This window comes from Opisthocomus hoazin, chromosome 18 (genome assembly GCF_030867145.1).
Source record: "Opisthocomus hoazin isolate bOpiHoa1 chromosome 18, bOpiHoa1.hap1, whole genome shotgun sequence".
Classification (NCBI taxonomy): domain Eukaryota; kingdom Metazoa; phylum Chordata; class Aves; order Opisthocomiformes; family Opisthocomidae; genus Opisthocomus; species Opisthocomus hoazin.
In genome coordinates, this window is record NC_134431.1 from 16178620 (window position 1) to 16195825 (window position 17206).

The 17206-nt window shown below is 54.6% G+C and overlaps 1 protein-coding gene across 1 annotated transcript; it reads right to left on the bottom strand.

Moving 5' to 3' along the window:
- Positions 1-1362: 1362 nt before the first annotated feature.
- GATA5 (GATA binding protein 5) lies at positions 1363-14397 on the bottom strand. Its single transcript, XM_075438749.1, has 7 exons — positions 14213-14397; positions 12915-13505; positions 10635-10801; positions 4954-5079; positions 4008-4095; positions 3297-3421; positions 1363-2257 (listed from the first exon to the last, which is right to left on the bottom strand). Exons 2-7 carry the CDS (start codon positions 13432-13434, stop codon positions 2102-2104), a joined length of 1182 nt encoding a protein of 393 aa, XP_075294864.1. The 5' UTR covers positions 13435-13505; positions 14213-14397; the 3' UTR covers positions 1363-2101.
- Between the last annotated feature and the right edge of the window lie 2809 nt (positions 14398-17206).

Sequence of the window (17206 nt, forward strand, 5' to 3'; positions counted from 1 at the left end):
TTTGCCTGCAGATCTTGGGGTTTGGGGACTTGCCCAGGAACATTACTCATGCTATACCCAGGGGTCCTGCTCCCCCCTGCCCTTGTCCCAACATGTCACCTCGGGTACCTGCAGGTCGCCTAAACCCGGGCCACATCACCCATTTTCCTGACTTCCAGAGGCATGTTTTGGGCTGGATTTGGGGACAGTGCCACCCCACTAGCCCCGTGCTGCTGGCTTATCCACTGGACGGCTGTGCCCAGCTCTGCTGTGGGTGCTGGCAGGCCACAGAATGGAAAAACAAACAGTGAAGTCGTGGATCTGTGGTGAGCCTGACCATGCAAACACAGTGTGCAGCTGCCGAGCCTGGCACTGGAGGGATGCCACTCCTTGGTAGCCCCTGCACCAACACTGGAGCTTGCCTTGATGCAAGAGGCCAATAAAGCTCTGGAGGCACTAGAAATATTCCTCCAAAGATGGTTTTCGTCCGTGGGCTTTGACAAAAGAGTGACTTGAACAGCCCCACACCCACACAGGTCTACATTGAGGGACCAACCGCTGAGCTATGGCAGCACTGGAGGGGACCAATGCTCCCCAGTGCCTGGATCATCTCCTTTCTTCCAGCAAGGGTTGCATGGTGGAAAGCACCATCCTCCATCTCAGCTGAGTCGAAACTTCATGTCAGATTTCACTCTCCCTGATTATCTTTACTCTGTTGTTTATAATAAAAATCAAGTGATCCATCTTTTCTGACAAGAGGAAGAGTTGCTCCGGGAAGCCTTGGACAGGTCGAAATCTATCTTAAGGAACTATTACTTGACAGCTTCCTGCCCATAAATAGCTGTCCAGCCAGGCTGAGGATTTTATTTAGAAATAATAAATAAAGCAGGCCATAGAAGTAGCTTCATGACCTTGCTCCCCTTTTATTTCCTACCCATTGCTCCTCCTCAATATAGTCTCTTCCTCACGTCCAGGTTCCTTGGGAGCTTCAGGGTCCCTTTGCAAACCTCGCCATCGCCTGCCTCCCCAGGGCAGCTCCGAGAAGCTGTAGAAATGCGCTGTTGTCAGCTTTTGGAACTGTGATGTGGGTTTTGCATCACCGATGATCTCTTACTACAGCTCAGCTCCGATAAATAATTTTCTGCTTGACTTTCGTTAAAATAATTAAAAAGGAATCACTGCCCTGCATGGCTGAAAGCTGGAAATCCTCCATTTAAAACATCCCCAAAACTGGATGCAAACAAACATACCTCCGACACATCCTTTATTTTTCAGTCCCTCAAGCCTTTTTTCTTAACTTATGGAGGACTAACTTCTGATTTTCTAATGCTCAGAATTGACAATATCAAAACCAATCAGGAAATACAAAGGAAAAAGAGCATTTCCATATTCCTTTATTATTGGCAGGTTTTGACCATTTTTGTCATGTGGTTTGCCTAAAATAATAATAAAATAATCTTTCTTTGGAGCTGCAAAGGGAAGAGCAGCGTGTTTATTTCATGTATGACTCATCAGCTCGGTGTTGATACGCTAAACGCTTCAGAAGCTAACACTCTATAGAGATGATCGTTTTTAATATAAAACAGTAAATGTTTAGAACAATCGTTGCCTTTTTTTTTCTCTTTTCTTCCTGTTGTGGCCAATAAAACATAAGACAGGCCACACAGTTTACATTTTAATAAAATTAAGTTATTTGGTGCCATGTTATTACAGTCTTTATTGGAAAGTGGAATAAATTGCACACAGAGGAGTCATAGGAGGGAGAAATCACCGCGAATAAACATAGATTCTGGGATGCATTTATTTGCTGGTTTCATCTCAAAGGAGATTTTCCTTGGGAAAATGGAGGCAGCTCCGGGGCTCCGGCTTTGGAGAGGCAACCCTGGGGCCCTCCGGCTGAGGATGAGCTTTTAGGGGAGCTGATGCTGCAGTGGGGCGATCCTGGCCGCATCCAGCCAGCGTTTTCCATGCACATCCTCCGAGAGAAACCTGTCCTGCTGCCGCGGCTCGACACCCCGCAGTCCTGAAGCGCTGGGGCAGCCCGTCCTCCTGCCCGTCGGCTCTTCACAGGGCCAGCCGAAAACGTTGGTCCCGAGGCTTTTTTGCTGGAGTTTGGGGGTTTCTAGGCCAGTGCCAGGGCGCACCAGGAGTCCTGCCGGAGTGGGACGCTCAGCCCAGGCTGTGGGGCCATGGTGGTGGGGGAGAAAGTGTAGTCCTCGGGCTCAAATTTGAACTCGCCGTGGTTGCCGGCCAGCGTCTCGTCCGTTTGACTCTGCGCCTGCCCCGGGGAGGGAAGCAGAAAGTGGTTAGAAAGCCTGACATTGGCCAAGGGGTCACTCTCCCCTTTGTTGTAATGCAGTGGTGGGACTGGGATGGATTATGAAGAGGGCGGGTTATGTTATACTACTGCTGCCCTTTGGAGGAGCCTGAAGGAAGGGTGCTCCATCCCCAGCAAGCACCAGGAACAAGCAGGGAGGAGGCAGCCCAGAGTCCATCTGCGTTTATTTATTGTCTAACCATGTCCAGTTTGGAGATCTCTAGGCGCATGTATATTTTTTAAGAGGGAGCACAAATCAGATTTAGCTGTTGCAGCCAAAAACCCCCCTCTCCCACAGAGCGCAGCTGGCTTCTCGCCAGGCACTCGGGCACTGGAGCTGAGCTTCCTTTCCATGCACGCATGTCCAGCTCGGGGAGGACTTAGACTCAGCATAATGACAGCGCTGGGTCACAAAATTTTGATGTGCGGATTGATTTAGAGCCATTTTTTCCTCCACCAAGACAAAATAGCAACCCGCCCCAAAGAAATCCTCGGGGCAGAAGTACAGCCTTGCAATCTGGGGTCTCTGACAGCATTACAGCTCTGTCAGCACTGAGGACCGCAGGGCCATAAAGCGCAGATAACATATGCTCAGGGAGTCTTTTCTTGGGAGGTTCAGAGGTTTCCACCCTGGGCTGATCCCACCAACTCAACAGGGTTGTAACTCCCAGGATTTCATGGCAGGAGATGGGAACTAAATCCAGCTCTGCACTGAAGCTGGTTCCCCACCGATCGCCTCTGCATCAGCAGGGCTTGGACCTCCCAGTTCCCACTGCAAGATGGAAGAGCTGATGGGGAGCTGATGGCCTGGAGCCCTTCCCAGTCAACGTCTTGGCTCCCACTGCCTGCTTTTCTCAGTCTGAGGCAGTCCATCAGGCTGGTGACCCCCAGTGCAATGAACTAACCGCTTAACCTCATCAAGGCCCCCCAGATCAATGACTACTGAGATGTGTGGAGCATCCACCCCAGCTGGTGATGGCCTGGGGCCCCTGTGCCTTACCTGGGACACTGACACGATGGTTTGTCCGGGATACTGCGAAGTCGTGCTGGGCTCTGACTTTAAAGTGACCGTGCTGTCTGAGTTCGTAATGGAAGAAGGGGAGTTGGTGGCCGAAGTCGTAGACCCTGGGACACAATTGGTGCAGGACGGTGAAGCAACATAGCAGAAATGGGCTCTTAAGTAAATTTATATTTTAACGGCTAGCATCACATCTCATGGCACAACTGTACTGTTCTCTTTCTTCACTGCATCTCTGTCAAGGTACAGCTTTGGTTTTGGCTGACAGGATGATGATGGAGGAGGAGAAGCAACTTTTCACAGCCTGGCAGTGCTGGTCCTGGTACCAGCCGGGTGGGCTGATGTTCAAGGCATCATGATACTTTTCCCTCGGCTCTTTAATACACCATTCCCAGCCCTGTTTTTTCCCATTACCCGTTTTGGCCCAGATCTGCTTGAACGTGAGTGCTGCTGGGCTGGAGCCAGGTGCCCACAGTACAGAGGAACCTCACAGGAATACGACAGCAGTGAGGTTTCCCACCCAGCATCCTCTTTCCACCCGAGGTCTATGCATAAATACATGTTCTACAACCAAAGCAATCATCGGGGAAAAAGGTTACAATATTATTTTCTAATTATCATCATTTCTTGCAGAAGACATGTTGAGGTGAATTGTGCCCCAAGCCCCCGTGACGGATGATAGCAGCACTGTACCTGTTGAGGTTTTGCCTTTGGTAATGTTTTTTGGCTTCCTTTTCCTCGTCTGGATGCTTTCCTTTTTCATGGCCAGAGGTCGTGGTACCTTGACATTCATAAAGTTTGGAATCATTAATATTGTATTTTACTTAGCTCCTTCCCACACACATGTTGCTCTCCTATTTACGTGCTGTAGCTCACGCAAAGCACCTAAAGTCCTTGTCCTTCACTAAGCGCTATTTTTCTCTGCAACAGGCCTTGGCTGGAAGATGTATAAGGCTAACAGCTAAGGCTTTCCCACAAATTTTGTTTTTTCCTTTATTTCCTATTTTCCTTTTCCTGATTTATTAGTGACCTTTATGAAAGGACCCTATTAAATTACACTGACAGACTGAGAGCCTACATGGCTCAGAGGGAACGGTCATGGGATATAGAGACTTTAACCTTTATGGCAGAAGTCTGAAGAGGCCTGCATGGAGGGATGAAGTCTCCTCTCTGGCTGATGGACATGTTACCAGCAGTTCCCATCCTTTGTGGATAAATGTTATCAGCAAGCCTCCACATGGACTCCTCAGCATCCTTCACACATTCTTAGTTACCACATCTAGAAGAAATATGCTCCTGATCTCCAGTCTGGCTTTGGGGAGCTTCAGTCTCCAGCTGCTGGAGCCTGGTAAGTTTTCTTTTTGGGGCGTAACTTGACAAACAGCCTAGTTAAGAGCCACTCAGTGACAGAAAACTCTCCTCTATGCAGACACCTCCTGAGAGTGTTCCATTACCCCCTTAGCCTTATTCTGGAGAACTTCAGTAGACTGAGCTTTTAACTGTTCAAGGAGACAGGATCAGGTTATGGCTTTCCTGGGTCCAGTCTAGAGACTGGTCCCTCCAGACCTGACATCCTGGACCTGCTGGGCAGTGATCCCAGCACCCAAATGGTCCCTCTCAGCGTGAACGTGCCCCTTACCCCGTGGAGCTTCATGTACAACCCGCAGGCATTGCAGACGGGCTCCCCTTCGGCGTTCCTTCTCCAGAGGGTGGTATTGGTTGTGTGGCAGTTAGTGCAACATAGGCCAGCACGTCTAGATGAAGACTTACAAACAAGCAAACACACACATGAATGCACACACAGAAATGATTACTTGGGAAGTTTCCTCTCGCATAAAAATAAAATCTCCAATTACACCAATTTCCTGGAAAATGTGAAACACACATGATAGCCAAATTCAGATCAAAGAAATTATATTCAGATGAGGTCATTTTAATTTGTGAGTGCTTTTTTTGTTGAGCTTGGTAAACCTGGCAAATGTCCTTGCAACTCATTGCAACTCCCAACAAATCTGCTGGAAGTGATCTGGACTCGGAGCACTGAGAACTTTCCTCCAGGAGATCCACTCAGATGGAGCAAGAGATGGAAGGCTTTAAGTGCATGAATAAAAAGCCTTGTGCTATAAGTGAACTGTTCTTCTCATTTTCTCCACTCAGAACTACCACTAAAGTGAGCAACATCCCAATTAATCTCTGATTTAACGCAACTGGAGTCAATTGGCTGAACTGAGCACAACCTAACTGAACTGGCCCATGGTGGGACCAGGGAGATTATTCTTTGCAAATCTCACAGATAATCTCTTCTCTTACAGGCTGCAGAAACACCGTGCAAATATTAACTAATGACATATTTTGTGAGTGCAGTGATTGCTGGCTCTGAAACATTAATACTTCCAAATGGAGAAGGAAAATATTCTGGCAGAAGCAGCAAATTTATTTCTGACAACCGTACTCCAAGCCGCTGGAAAATTCACAAGGCTCTATATACAGACTTGTCAGCTCGATAGGCGTTTCATTTGAAAGTCTCTTAACACTAGGTCTTGAAACTGTTTTAATAAAAGAATTCACTAAGTGTAAGATACCAGTGACATAAGTAATATCACAGGCTCTCCACATTCAGGTGTTTGAATGTGTTCTTCAGTCTTGAGAAAAATCGCTTGGATTCCTCTCAAAGGCAGATGATAGGTAATGCAGGCACTTATCATAAGAACTCCCTGTTTGTTTATTCTTCCATTATTCCTTGGTATCATGACTGAGCAATATGACGAATGAAGTGGGAAGAGTAGGAAAAAAAATGAAACGTTTTTACAAGGTCAGCAGTCAAATAAAGATCAGCTTTGAGTTTCAAGAGACACAAGTGACATGCCCAAGCTTTGATTCACCCGTTGCTCGGCAAAGAAGTCTCAGCAACTATTTGCTAATAACAGTATTTCTCTGGAAATTATTTAGCTTTCAAGAAATAACCAGGCGAAAATAATACACCGAGGTGTGAGCTGACAAGCCTGGCACAGAGGAGGGGACAGCAATTCTTGTCCCTAATATGGGACATGGTGTCACAGCAAGTTCCTGGAGCAGCTACAAAGCTTCCTTCAAGCCTTTCAGCTGCTGGGGCTGTGCCGTTCATCCCTGCAACCTGGAGGGACCTCAGCCCTGATGGGAGCAGAGGGAGGTCCTGAGCAGCTGATGGGTGCAAGGGCTCTGAGGTCCTGCTCCTGCCGTGGATGCTGAGGGGAATTTGGAGGCACTCAGCCCTGGAGTAACTGTGCCTAGCATGGGCTGGCGTATGCAAAGCCTTTTGGAAAGCCCCGAGATTTCTGGGCCACCGCAGGTCCCTGGGAGGGAGTCACCCACTGTCCCTATTTCCTACAATGCTTTATCCGTGGCTTGCAGACAAGGTGGCAACGAGACCCGTGGCTCCGGTGGCCCAAGGGCAATGCCAGCCCTGCCAGAGCTCTGCCCTCCCTGCCAGCACTGCATCGCAACCTGCTCATGGGCTTGCTGCTGGGGCAGCAGCACGTGCCTTCTGCATCTCCTGCACATCACTCTGTGAGCTGCTGCCTCCTCACGCAGCCAGGGAGAGCAGAAACCATTCTCCATGGCCAAATATTACAATTTAAACCCCAGAAACCCTGCGAGAACCTGGCCATGCACCACAGCCTGCCAGCTTAGCAAGCAAGAGACAGCCAAGGCTACTCTTGTTCACTGAAGGACAAGGGTACAATACATTACTGCTGGTTTCCCAGCAGCTCCCTTAAAAGAAAATGCATTTCTGCCTGCCTCCACCCGGCTGCCTTTGTACCATTCTGACCTTGTCTAGGAAGTTGTTGACTTCGACATTGTGCTCCGGTGTTTATTTATACAAATGCAGCGTACACTCAAACAAAAACTCTTCACAGACTGGGCTTGACAGCCAAGTGCTGCTGATAAGCTCAAGGAATGGTGAGTTGGTCCCTATCGAATCAACCGTGTGCGAGTGCTGCTGGGAGAGCCCGAAAAATTCTGAGCCAGCAGGACAGGTCCTTCTGAGGGAGCCCAAAGCCATCAGAGGTTTTGCTGCATCTCCTTTTCAGAAGTAGAAATGAAACCACAGGGTTTCACAGAAAAAAAGAAGCCTCTGAATCCCCAGATTCAATCGATGCTTGTCTGTCCCACTTGGCGGCAGAATGGAAGGGAGGTGGTGTTGATAGGAAAGAGGTTGCAGCAAAGCATGCTGAGATATCCGAGCTCAGCTCCTGAAAGCGGGCAGATCCAAGGCTCAGAGCCAAAGGCAGCAGCATCATCGGAGATTTGCCTTTGTTATCATAGCTTTGGGCAAACCCGTACCTCGGTGGACAAGGGACCCGCAGGGACTGGCGGCCAGGAGAACGCCAAGGCACACACCGTGAACGCTGCACGGCTCCAAGGTCCTATGAGGTTGCCTCACCACTGTGACCAGTCCCATCCCCACCTTCTCCAAAAGCGTCAGCAAACCCACTATGTATTGCAAACTGTAAAAAAAGGACAGGCTGAAAAAATACCCCCTGAGCCAAGCCAGCGAAACTCAACTCCAGGTTAGTCCTTGAACTCCGGACGGTGTGGGAGCTGCTGGGTGAGGGACGGCTGCTGCGCCTGCCCCCCCATCCCGTGCTGCACCGCGCCGCGGAGCTCTGCCCGCGCACGAGGGAATGGCACGCGCGCGGACAGAGCCTTCCACCTCCAGCGCCTGCTCCGGGACGGTCAAAGTGATTTTGCTTTTAGGACTGGATCTAAGGTATCTTCTTGTGAAATGCACCAAGCAACTTTGGCTAGAAAAGATACTGCTTAAAATAAAGTGCTACTTCCATCCTCCTCGAAGATAAATCCTTTCTGCCGAAAGCCACGGTGCTTTGAAGCCAGACACAGGCTGGAGCAAAGCAGCTGTCCCTGCCATGTGGAGGATGCTGCCCTTATCTCAAAAAAAAGAAACAAAAAATGAACTGGAAACTACACCACTAGTGCTCACCCTCTCCCACTCACAAGCAGGCTGAGCGCTACCGAGCTGTAGGGCATCATTCCCGCGGTGTTATCTGGGCCACGTCGCCTTCTCCGGGGCTTTCAGCGGGACTTTGTTTTGTGAAAACAGAAGTCAGAATAACTCCCAGCCTGGCGTCTACTTACAGAACAAAGGTCATAACGTAAAGGACAAAAGCAGCCATTTTTCCTCCCCGCGTCTGCGTTTCACCGCGTTGTGAAAGAGCCGATTTCAATGGGGTGTCCCCGCGTTCACTGCTCTGCTCCCACCCAGCCTGTGGGGGTGAGGTTATGAGCAGTGAAGACATCCCTCACCATGCAAATAGTTCGGGAGAAGAAACAGCCCAAGCCGCCGGGGTGCAGGTCCCTCCCTTGGTCGTGGGTTCGCAGAGCACGCCTGGCACCCTCTTGTCCATCATCAGTGGATCCCCCTTCCTCCAGCGGGGCAGAACTTGTTGCAACATGACATTTCAAACCCTTGGGAAAATCCAAGATTTTGAAATGTTTCATTCCAAAGTCGGGAGGGAAAGTCAAAATTGCAGCCCCTCGTCTAATCCGTAAACTCAAATCCCCTGAAGTATTTCTACCTTACGGAAACGCTTCCTCTGGATAAGAATCAGCTCTTTCATTTGGGCTTTATAATGATTGTATTGATTGCCAAAATAATAATAAAAAAGGTTGGAGTGCTTTGATAATTCCTGGCAAGATTTTCTTATTCCTAGAAAATGGTCTTAATTCTGCAAATCAGCGTTCTCCACCAGAAAACTGTGTTGAAATTTTTGCTGAAAAAATGCCTGGCGAGTGCTAGGCACGGGGCTCTGCCAGCAGTGGCAGAGGAGCAGGGAGGGAGCTCAGGGCTCCCGAACGCTGCCTGCACCGTGCGGGTGGGGTGCAGGCGACACGCGGATCTCTCCCTTCCCATGTGCCGAAATAAAACACTGAATAGCAGCGAGACCTTTCCGATTCCTCTGGGGAAAAGCTGTCCAAAAAAACCCTGGAAATTCATCCCGCGCCACATTTTGATGCCAGTCTAAAATGCGGAGCTGGGTTTAAACTGGTTTGCACCTCTCTCTCTACGCACAGATCACATTTGCCCTGAAGAAATCAGCAGGGTAACTCTGAGATTTGCAGCACAGCAGCGAGCCGAGCCCGCTGCCGGGGTGCTGACTTAATGCCGTTACATTAAAGAGACCAGGAGGGTTTTGGTGAGACAGGCAAATCCCATCGGATAATGCTCAATGTTTCACAGAAACGTCTCGATTTGAACGTGCTGAACAAACCAGGGTGATTTTTCCAAGGAGCCGCTGCTCATTTCATTCTGCAAATCCAGAGCCACATTTCCGGGATAGGAATCACAATGGAACTTCTTGCTCAATCCCAACGTCTTTATTTTTTTTAATGGTTTTCTGACACAGAACCTTGTCACTGCTGGGTTATTGCTAATAATTTGTTTTGCAATGCAAAAAAATAACTGCGGGAATACACTCGGATTGAAAGCAAAGGGAGCTCCCAGCTGCTCCCCAGCGCGGCTCCGACAAACATCCTGTTTGTAATGACGGCTGCTGATGACAGGCTCTAAAACCAAAACTGTTACCACCAAATTTAAACATCCCAAAGCAACTCTACAAAAAAACAAACAGGGAGGTGCCTTTCCTCTCTCACGGTGGGATCCCAATTGGAGGAAGCTGAGTATCATGTTAAGGGGGGAATTAATGCTTTAACCTGCAGAGAAACTGGGGACTGTCAACCCCCAAAATTTCCCCCTTAGGCAGCGGGGCAACCGGGCCCCATCCTGCTCCCATCGTGAGCGGCCGCAAATCTGCCTGGGCCAGCTCAGGACCGGCCCTGTGTCCTGTTCAACCACCCTGCCTAGACCGTTTGTGTCTGCATGAAGAACTAGGAAATAATAATAATAATAATAATTATTACAGGATAAAAAGCAACGCGCCCGCTGCAGGAACAGAGCCAGGGGAAGCCCAGGGAGCCTCGGACTGCGGGCAGGGCTGATCGGCGGCTGCTCGGCTGCGGTGCAGCCCTGAGACCCCTCCGGTCCCTGCTGCCCTGTCTCTGTGCTGCCCACCAGCCGTGCAGGGCAGCAACTCCTCCGGCTTCGCTCTGCTCCTCCTGACCCGAGCCGGCTCTGCACCACAAGAAGGGGCTCCCGCCAGCACCAATGGCGTTTTATTTGAGGGAGCTCTGAGGGTCAAACAGGCCCTAACACAAGTAGAGAGACCCCAACAAGCGCAGACACCACAACAGCCCCCGGGCTCCTGCCCCCCAGCCACCCCCCGGGTGGAGCAGGGGATCCCTGCGGGGGTCTCCCCCTCTTACCAGCCTCTTCTGTGGCTTGAGGGGCCGGTTGATGCCGTTCATCTTGTGGTAGAGCCCGCAGGCGTTGCACAGGTAGTGCCCGGTGCCATCTTTCCTCCAGAGCGGCGTGGACATGGCCCCGCAGTTCACGCACTCCCGGCCGTCCCCGGGGAACTCCTCCAGGTACTCTGGAAGAGACACCACAGCGTGCGGGTCAGGAACCGGTCCCACCACCCACGGCCACCCAGGACCCCCGGGGACCCCACAGGAGAGGGTCCCTAATGCTCTGTGCCCGCTGCTCCTCTGCAAGGGACAATCCCTGCCGGGGGGGGGGGGGGGGGGGGGGCGGGTTCACCTCCGCTCTGCCAAATGTGGGATAAACCCCTTCATTCCCCTTCATCTTTGCATATTTGGTCAAAATCAGAATATCCACCATCCCTAGCCCAGAAGACCCCAAAGCGTGGAGTGCGGCTGGGGTCTCCCTGGGAAGGGAGCAGGCAGGGAGCGCCGTGTTGATCCCTGCACGGGGCGCAGCCCGGGCTGCAAAAATAAATCGGGAAGGGGGCAAAAAAAAAAAAAAAAGGTGATTTTCCCGATTTCCATCCAGGCGCGGTGGTCGCTGGGGAAGGGCTCGGGGCTGCCCGTGGAGCAACGCCGGGCTGCGGCTCCGCTCGCCCCGGGGCCGGCAACGGCGGGGAGCCCGGCGCTCCCGGGGAGAGCCTCACCGGCCCCCCGCGGCCCCGAAATCCGGCGAGAGAGGCTCTTCCTCCCTTTTCTTCCCCCTGGAAGAAGCCTTCCTCACTTTTCTTCCCCCTTTCCGAAAGCCCCTGGAAGAAGCCGCCGAGCCGCCCGTCCCGAGCACCGTCCCCGGTCCATCCCTACCCCGAGCGCGGCAGCGGGAGCAAAACCCAGGGACCTCTCGGTTTCTTCCCTCCCGCCGCTTTTCTTTTTGAAATAATGTCTTCTGCCAGGAATGTTTTTTTCTTTTTTCTTTTTTAATCTTCGATCGTATGAATAATGATCCAACGGGTAGAAAAAGAAAAAAAACTCAAAAATTAAAAAAAAAACAAACAAAAAAACCCCCCAAAATTAAAAAAGGGGAAAATGAAAAATAAAAATAAAATGTAAAAAGGAAAAAAAAAAAGAAAAAAGTTGCAATAATTCATTAGTTGAAAAAGAATAGTTTACGCTACTTAAGAGCGGTTTACACTATTCAAGAGGAAAAATAAACGGCAGAAAGGACGGCGGCCACTATTCCGGATCCCAAACCCCCAAATTCAACTCGCAAAATAGATTTCTACGCCGTCACCTCCCTCGGCAGGACCGGAGCGATCCCTTCCCGCACAACGCAACGGATTTTCCCAGACAAAGAGAAAATCCTGGAAAGAAAATGCTCCCGAACAGCTCCGGCGTGGGAGGCAGAGCCGAGCCGGGGAGGCAGCTCGGCGGGGAGGGGGGGCTGCTTCCCTGGGTTAACTTTGTTCTTGGGGTAAAGATAAGATAATTCGGTCCACCGCAGTAAAGAAGATAGCGCGGCTGAGATCTTGAAGTGGCTTTTAAAGGACTTTGCAAACCACTGCCGGAGGAGGAGGAGGAGGAGGAGGGTGAAATACCCCCGGGGCTATAAACCCCGCGCACGGAGGGTCCTGTTAAATCAAGCCCCAAACTTTCTTGGCTCGGGGCTGGGTTGGAAAGGGCTCTCCGGTGTGGGTGCAAACGGGTTGAAGCGGGGTTTATTGCCCCACGCCTGAGCGCGTTTCGGCGTCCCTCGAAAGGCCGCAGAGCGATGCAGCTGCGGACCTGCGAATTAGGAGCCCGAGAGTCTGTTCAAAACCTAAACTCATTTACCCCAATAAATTACTTAAAAGGGAGGGAGCTATAAATCTGCCCCGCTAATTTAAACACAAGGGTAAGTATTGAAGCGCAGGCACAAAGTCGATATTGTGGGAAGGAGATATCGGGGGGATGGGGGTGTGGGGGGGGAAGGGGTCGGACGGCCTCCGCTCCTCCGTCCTGCGGGGGAATTGCTCCTCTTTGAAACGCGGTCTTTGCCCTCGGTGTGACACACACACACGACGCACCCCACCCCCCCCTCCATCTGCCCGGGGTCAGCCACACACCCCCCGCGCCCGGACCGTCCCTCCATCCCGGGATAAAATCCCCCCCCCGTCCCTTCCCGTGGGGGATGGCGGCTCACCCCGCGGCCGGGGGAAACGACTGAACGGCTCCGACCCGACGCCGAGAGCCGGGAAAACGACTCGGCGAGCCCCGAAACCACGGTGACGGGCGACGGCGACCTACCGAAGGTGGACCTGCGGCCGGGCAGAGCCGCCTGCCTCGTCTGAAGGCTGTGCAGGACGCTGCTCTCAAAGTGTCCGGCCGTCCAGGAAGGAGGAATCTCGGGGGTCACGTAGGCGGGGTAGGGGCTGGAGTAGGACCCGTTAACGGAGCGGACCAAGGCGTTGCCGTACTGCTCCCGGCCCCCGCCGCCCAGCAGCAGGGGCCCCTGGTAGGCTCCGTCGCGGCCCGGGGGGCTGCTGCCCGGCGGGCTGTGGGAGTAGGAGAAACCCGACGGCGGGTGGGGGCTGCCGGCGTTGAAAGCGGAGGCCTCGCCGCTGGTCTGACCCCAGCCCGGGGGGTTGGCGAGGTGGCTCTGGTGCGGCTCGCAGCCTTGCAGGTAGGGCAGCGTCTGGAGGACGGAGGGTACCCGGGTGGTGGGCACGTAGACGGGCGAGCCGGCCGACGAGTGGAGGAAGTTGCTGGAGTCGTGGGAATAAGCCGACTGGCCATGGTTGGGGGCGAGGGCCAGACCCTGATACATGTTCCGTCCTCGGCTGCTCAGGGCCCGGCCGGCTGCGCCCCGACGTTACCGCGGGGCTCACTCAGAGGAACCTGGGGGGGGGGGGGAAGAGCCGAGACCCGCGGGCTGAGACCCCGGCAGACAGACCCCGGCCCGGGGCCCCGCGCACCCGCCGGCGTTCCCCGCGGCGAAAGCGCCTCTTCCCCGCCTCGAAGCAGGAGCTGTAATTTGTATTTTTTTTTCCCCTTCCCTTTAAACTTTCCTCCGGTCAGCTCGTCCCGCGGGGGAAACCCGCGGCGCCAGGCCGAGGAACTCGCCACGACGGCGAGAAACGGCGTCCGTGCACCGGGCAGCGGCCCCGCCGGCCCCTTCCCACCGCTCCGCCGCACTTCCGAGGGGCCGAAAAAAACCAAGAATTTCTTTTCCCCCCTTCCTTTCTTTCTTTTTCTCCCCCCTCCCATTAAAGAAAAAAAAAGTAATTCCCTTCCCGTCTTTTTTTTTTTTTTTTCATTTTTCCTCTTTTTTTTGCCCCCCAGGCCCGGGCCTGGAGCGTGTCTCGGGGCCTTGCTGGCGCGGAGGCGGTCGGGATCGCAGCGCGGCCCCTCGGGCCCCCAGGCCGGACGGGAGAGGGGTCTCGACAGCCCTGGGCAGCGGCCCCGGACCGGGAGCATCCCCGGTGTCTTCCATCCATCGATTAAAAAGCGACCTAACCCCGCGGCAGGCCCCTCGGCGCGGACGGAGGTCTCAAGCCGGGGAGCAGCGCAAGAGCATCCCCCCCCCATCCCGCGCAGGTACTCACATGGCAGCGGGCCGGGAGCGGAGCCGGGCATGGCCGGGTGGGCATGAAGCTGCGCTCAGACCATCCCAGGAAAAGACCAAAAATTAATGACAATAAAAAAATAGAATAAAAGTTTATCGGGGAGGGAGGAGAGAAAACAAAACAATACAAAACTAAAAACAACCGGGACCCCCCTGGCAGAGAGGGGCTGCCCTCCCCCCGGTTCCCTCCTCCCCCGCCGCCGTCTCCCGTGGGTGCGTCCCCGGCTGCGCCCGGCGGGGCAGTGGCGGCGGCGGCGGCGGCGGCGGCTCTTTACGGCGGCCCCCGGTGCGGGCCGGCCCACGTGACGGCCGGCGGGGGAGCCCCGGTCCCGGCCAGGATTGGGCGCCTCCCGGCAGCGGCGGGGGGGACGGACGCGGGATGAGTCCCGACGGCTCCGCTCCCGGCGGGGGGGGACGCGCACGACGGCTCCCCCCTGGAGCGGGGGCAGGATGGGGCCCCCAGGGTGACCCGCACCGCTCCGCACCCGCTGACCGACCCCCCCCCCCGGCCCCCTACAAGGCTGGTGGTGTCCGTCCGCCCCCCCGGGGAGGGGTGGGGGGGTGGCTCGCTCCTTTGCGGGCCTCTCTGCAATTCTGGGGGTCGCGCCGGAGGGAGGCGATGTCCGTGTGTGTCGTGTCCCCCCCCCGGTAGATGTCGGGGAACACACCGAAATCTCTCCGGCGGGGGTTTCGGGGGGGGCAGCCCGTTTTCTGCTCCGAGCCAGCGCTCCGGCTCTGCTTTGCAAAGAAACCCACACTAATGGAGAAGCGGGGGGGGGGGGGGGGGGGGGGTGTCTCACCAGCCTGCCCCCCGGCCCTGCTTAAGCGGCCCACGGCCCCGCCGTGCCCGGGGTTCACGGCAACTCTCTCTCGGGAGAGCAGCCCTCCAGCCCCTCACCGTCCCGTCGGGGCCGCCGGGCCCCGGGCTGCCCCGCTTGCGGGGGCTCTGCGTTCCCCGGGGGGAGCAGCGGAGAGGGTCCTCCTCCCTGCACCCCCCCCCCCCCACCCCGACCAAGCCTCTCTGGCCTTGCGAGGGGGACAAAAGCCCTTTCCCCGCTTTTCCCCGCTTTTCCCCGTCGGCGCGGCCCCGCGAAGGGGCGGCGGGGGGGGAAGCAGCCCTTGGTCCCCGCTGCCCGCTCGGTCCGGGTGGTTAGGCCGATTTAACTCTTCCCCGGTGCCGGGCAGCGAGGAAATAATTTCGTCGTTATCGGGTTTTTCCTCGGGAACGTGCGGCGGGGATTTGTGCGCCCTTGCCCCAAGGAGCCGTTTCTCTCCTTTTCGGAAAAACGGAGGGGAAAAAAAAAAAGCCTCGGCGAGTCTCGCCCGCCGCTTGCTCGGTCCACCGACGGGCAGAGCTCCGCCGCCCGCAGGCCTCTGCCGACGGGATCAGGCCCGGCTCGGCCCCGGGAGCCCGCCGGTACCCGGGCGCTGGGCGGCGGTGGGGTCCCGGCGCCCGGGGGAGCCCGGCCAGCCCCGGCTCCGCGGGGACCAGCGCTGCGGGAAGGGTGGGAAATTTCAGCTCCAAAATAAACTGGTGCAGGAATGCCAGCTATTTCCCTCGGAATAATGCAACGCAACTGGCTGGGGATGTATTTATTTGCTGGCGAAAAGCGGCCGGTTACGGCTGGCGGGGTATCCCTGTGCCCACAGAGCAAAAGAAAAAAAATAAAGAAAAAAAAAAAAAGAACAAAAAAGAACAAAAAAGAACAAAAAATTTAAAATATAAAAAGAAAAAAAAAAAGATAGAAAAGAAAATCTCAACCGGGGGAGGCTCCTTCTCGGCTAGCCACGGGCAGAAACGTCCCCGCGGAAAACCAGCCCCAACCCCTGCGTGGCCGCAGCCGGAGCTTCCTTCGTTTCGTTTCGGTTCTTAAAAGCGGGGTGAAGCCGTGGGGTCGCGTGGGTTTCCAAGCTTTACAATTTCAAGGTGTTATTTAACTGTGATTTATTCTTTTTCTTTTCCTTTTCCTTTTCCTTTTTCTTTTTCTTTTTCTTTTTCTTTTTCTTTTTCTTTTTCTTTTTCTTTTTCTTTTTCTTTTTCTTTTTCTTTTTCTTTTTCTTTTTCTTTTTCTTTTTCTTTTTCTTTTTCTTTTTCTTTTTCTTCTTTTTCTTTTTTTTAATGCCCTCTCCGATCGCTCCCAGCGTTCAAATAAATGTGAAAACGTTGGAAGCAACGAGGCGCTGCTGAAATCCGGAGGGATTTACCCCATGAACACGTTCCGTGAGGAAAGAAACCGCCGAGCGCGAAAACCTGCCCGTGGGCGCGTTGCGCGTCTGTGTTCAGAGCTACCCAGTTGTTCTGTTTTGGTTTGTTGGGGTTGTTTTGTTTTGTTTTGTTTTTACCAGTTTTTCAACCACTTTTCTCCCCGCGGCAGAGTTAGGTCGGATCCCGGCGGGGCAGGGGCTGCCGAGCTCTCGCCCCACCGGGCAGCAGTGACCCGAGGCCGCGGTGAGGGGCTCCCACGGCCCGTCCGCCCCAGGCAGCGCCCGTGGGCGCGGAGCAGAGCCGCGGGCAGGTGCTGCGATGCCGGGGGGGGGGGGTGTTTCCAGCACCACCCTCGGGCGGTCGCCGTTGGACTGGTCCCATATTCCTGTCCCAGTAAGGCACCGACCCGGGCTGGTGCCACCCACGCGTGAGGTCTGCGTGGGGCTGCCCACGGGGTGCGGGGGGGCCGCAGCCGGCGCTCACAACGTGCCTCCCTCCCTATGGCAGCCGTTTGGGTGGTCGTAGAAGTTTGGGCTGCGGTCCGTAACCGGGGGGCTCGGGGGTCCTCCCTTGAGGAAGGGCCCGGCGTGGGCGATGCTTGAGGCGAAGCACGGAGCCGTCGTGGCACCGGTGCCAGAGGCGATGCCCCGGTCCCCAGCCCTCGCACTGCTCCCGGGGATGCCACGCCGGCGTGCGGGACGCGGCGCGGGCACCCTCCCAGGGGACAGGCGGGGGGTCCCTGGCCCTCCCTGCCCCACCGAGGGCACC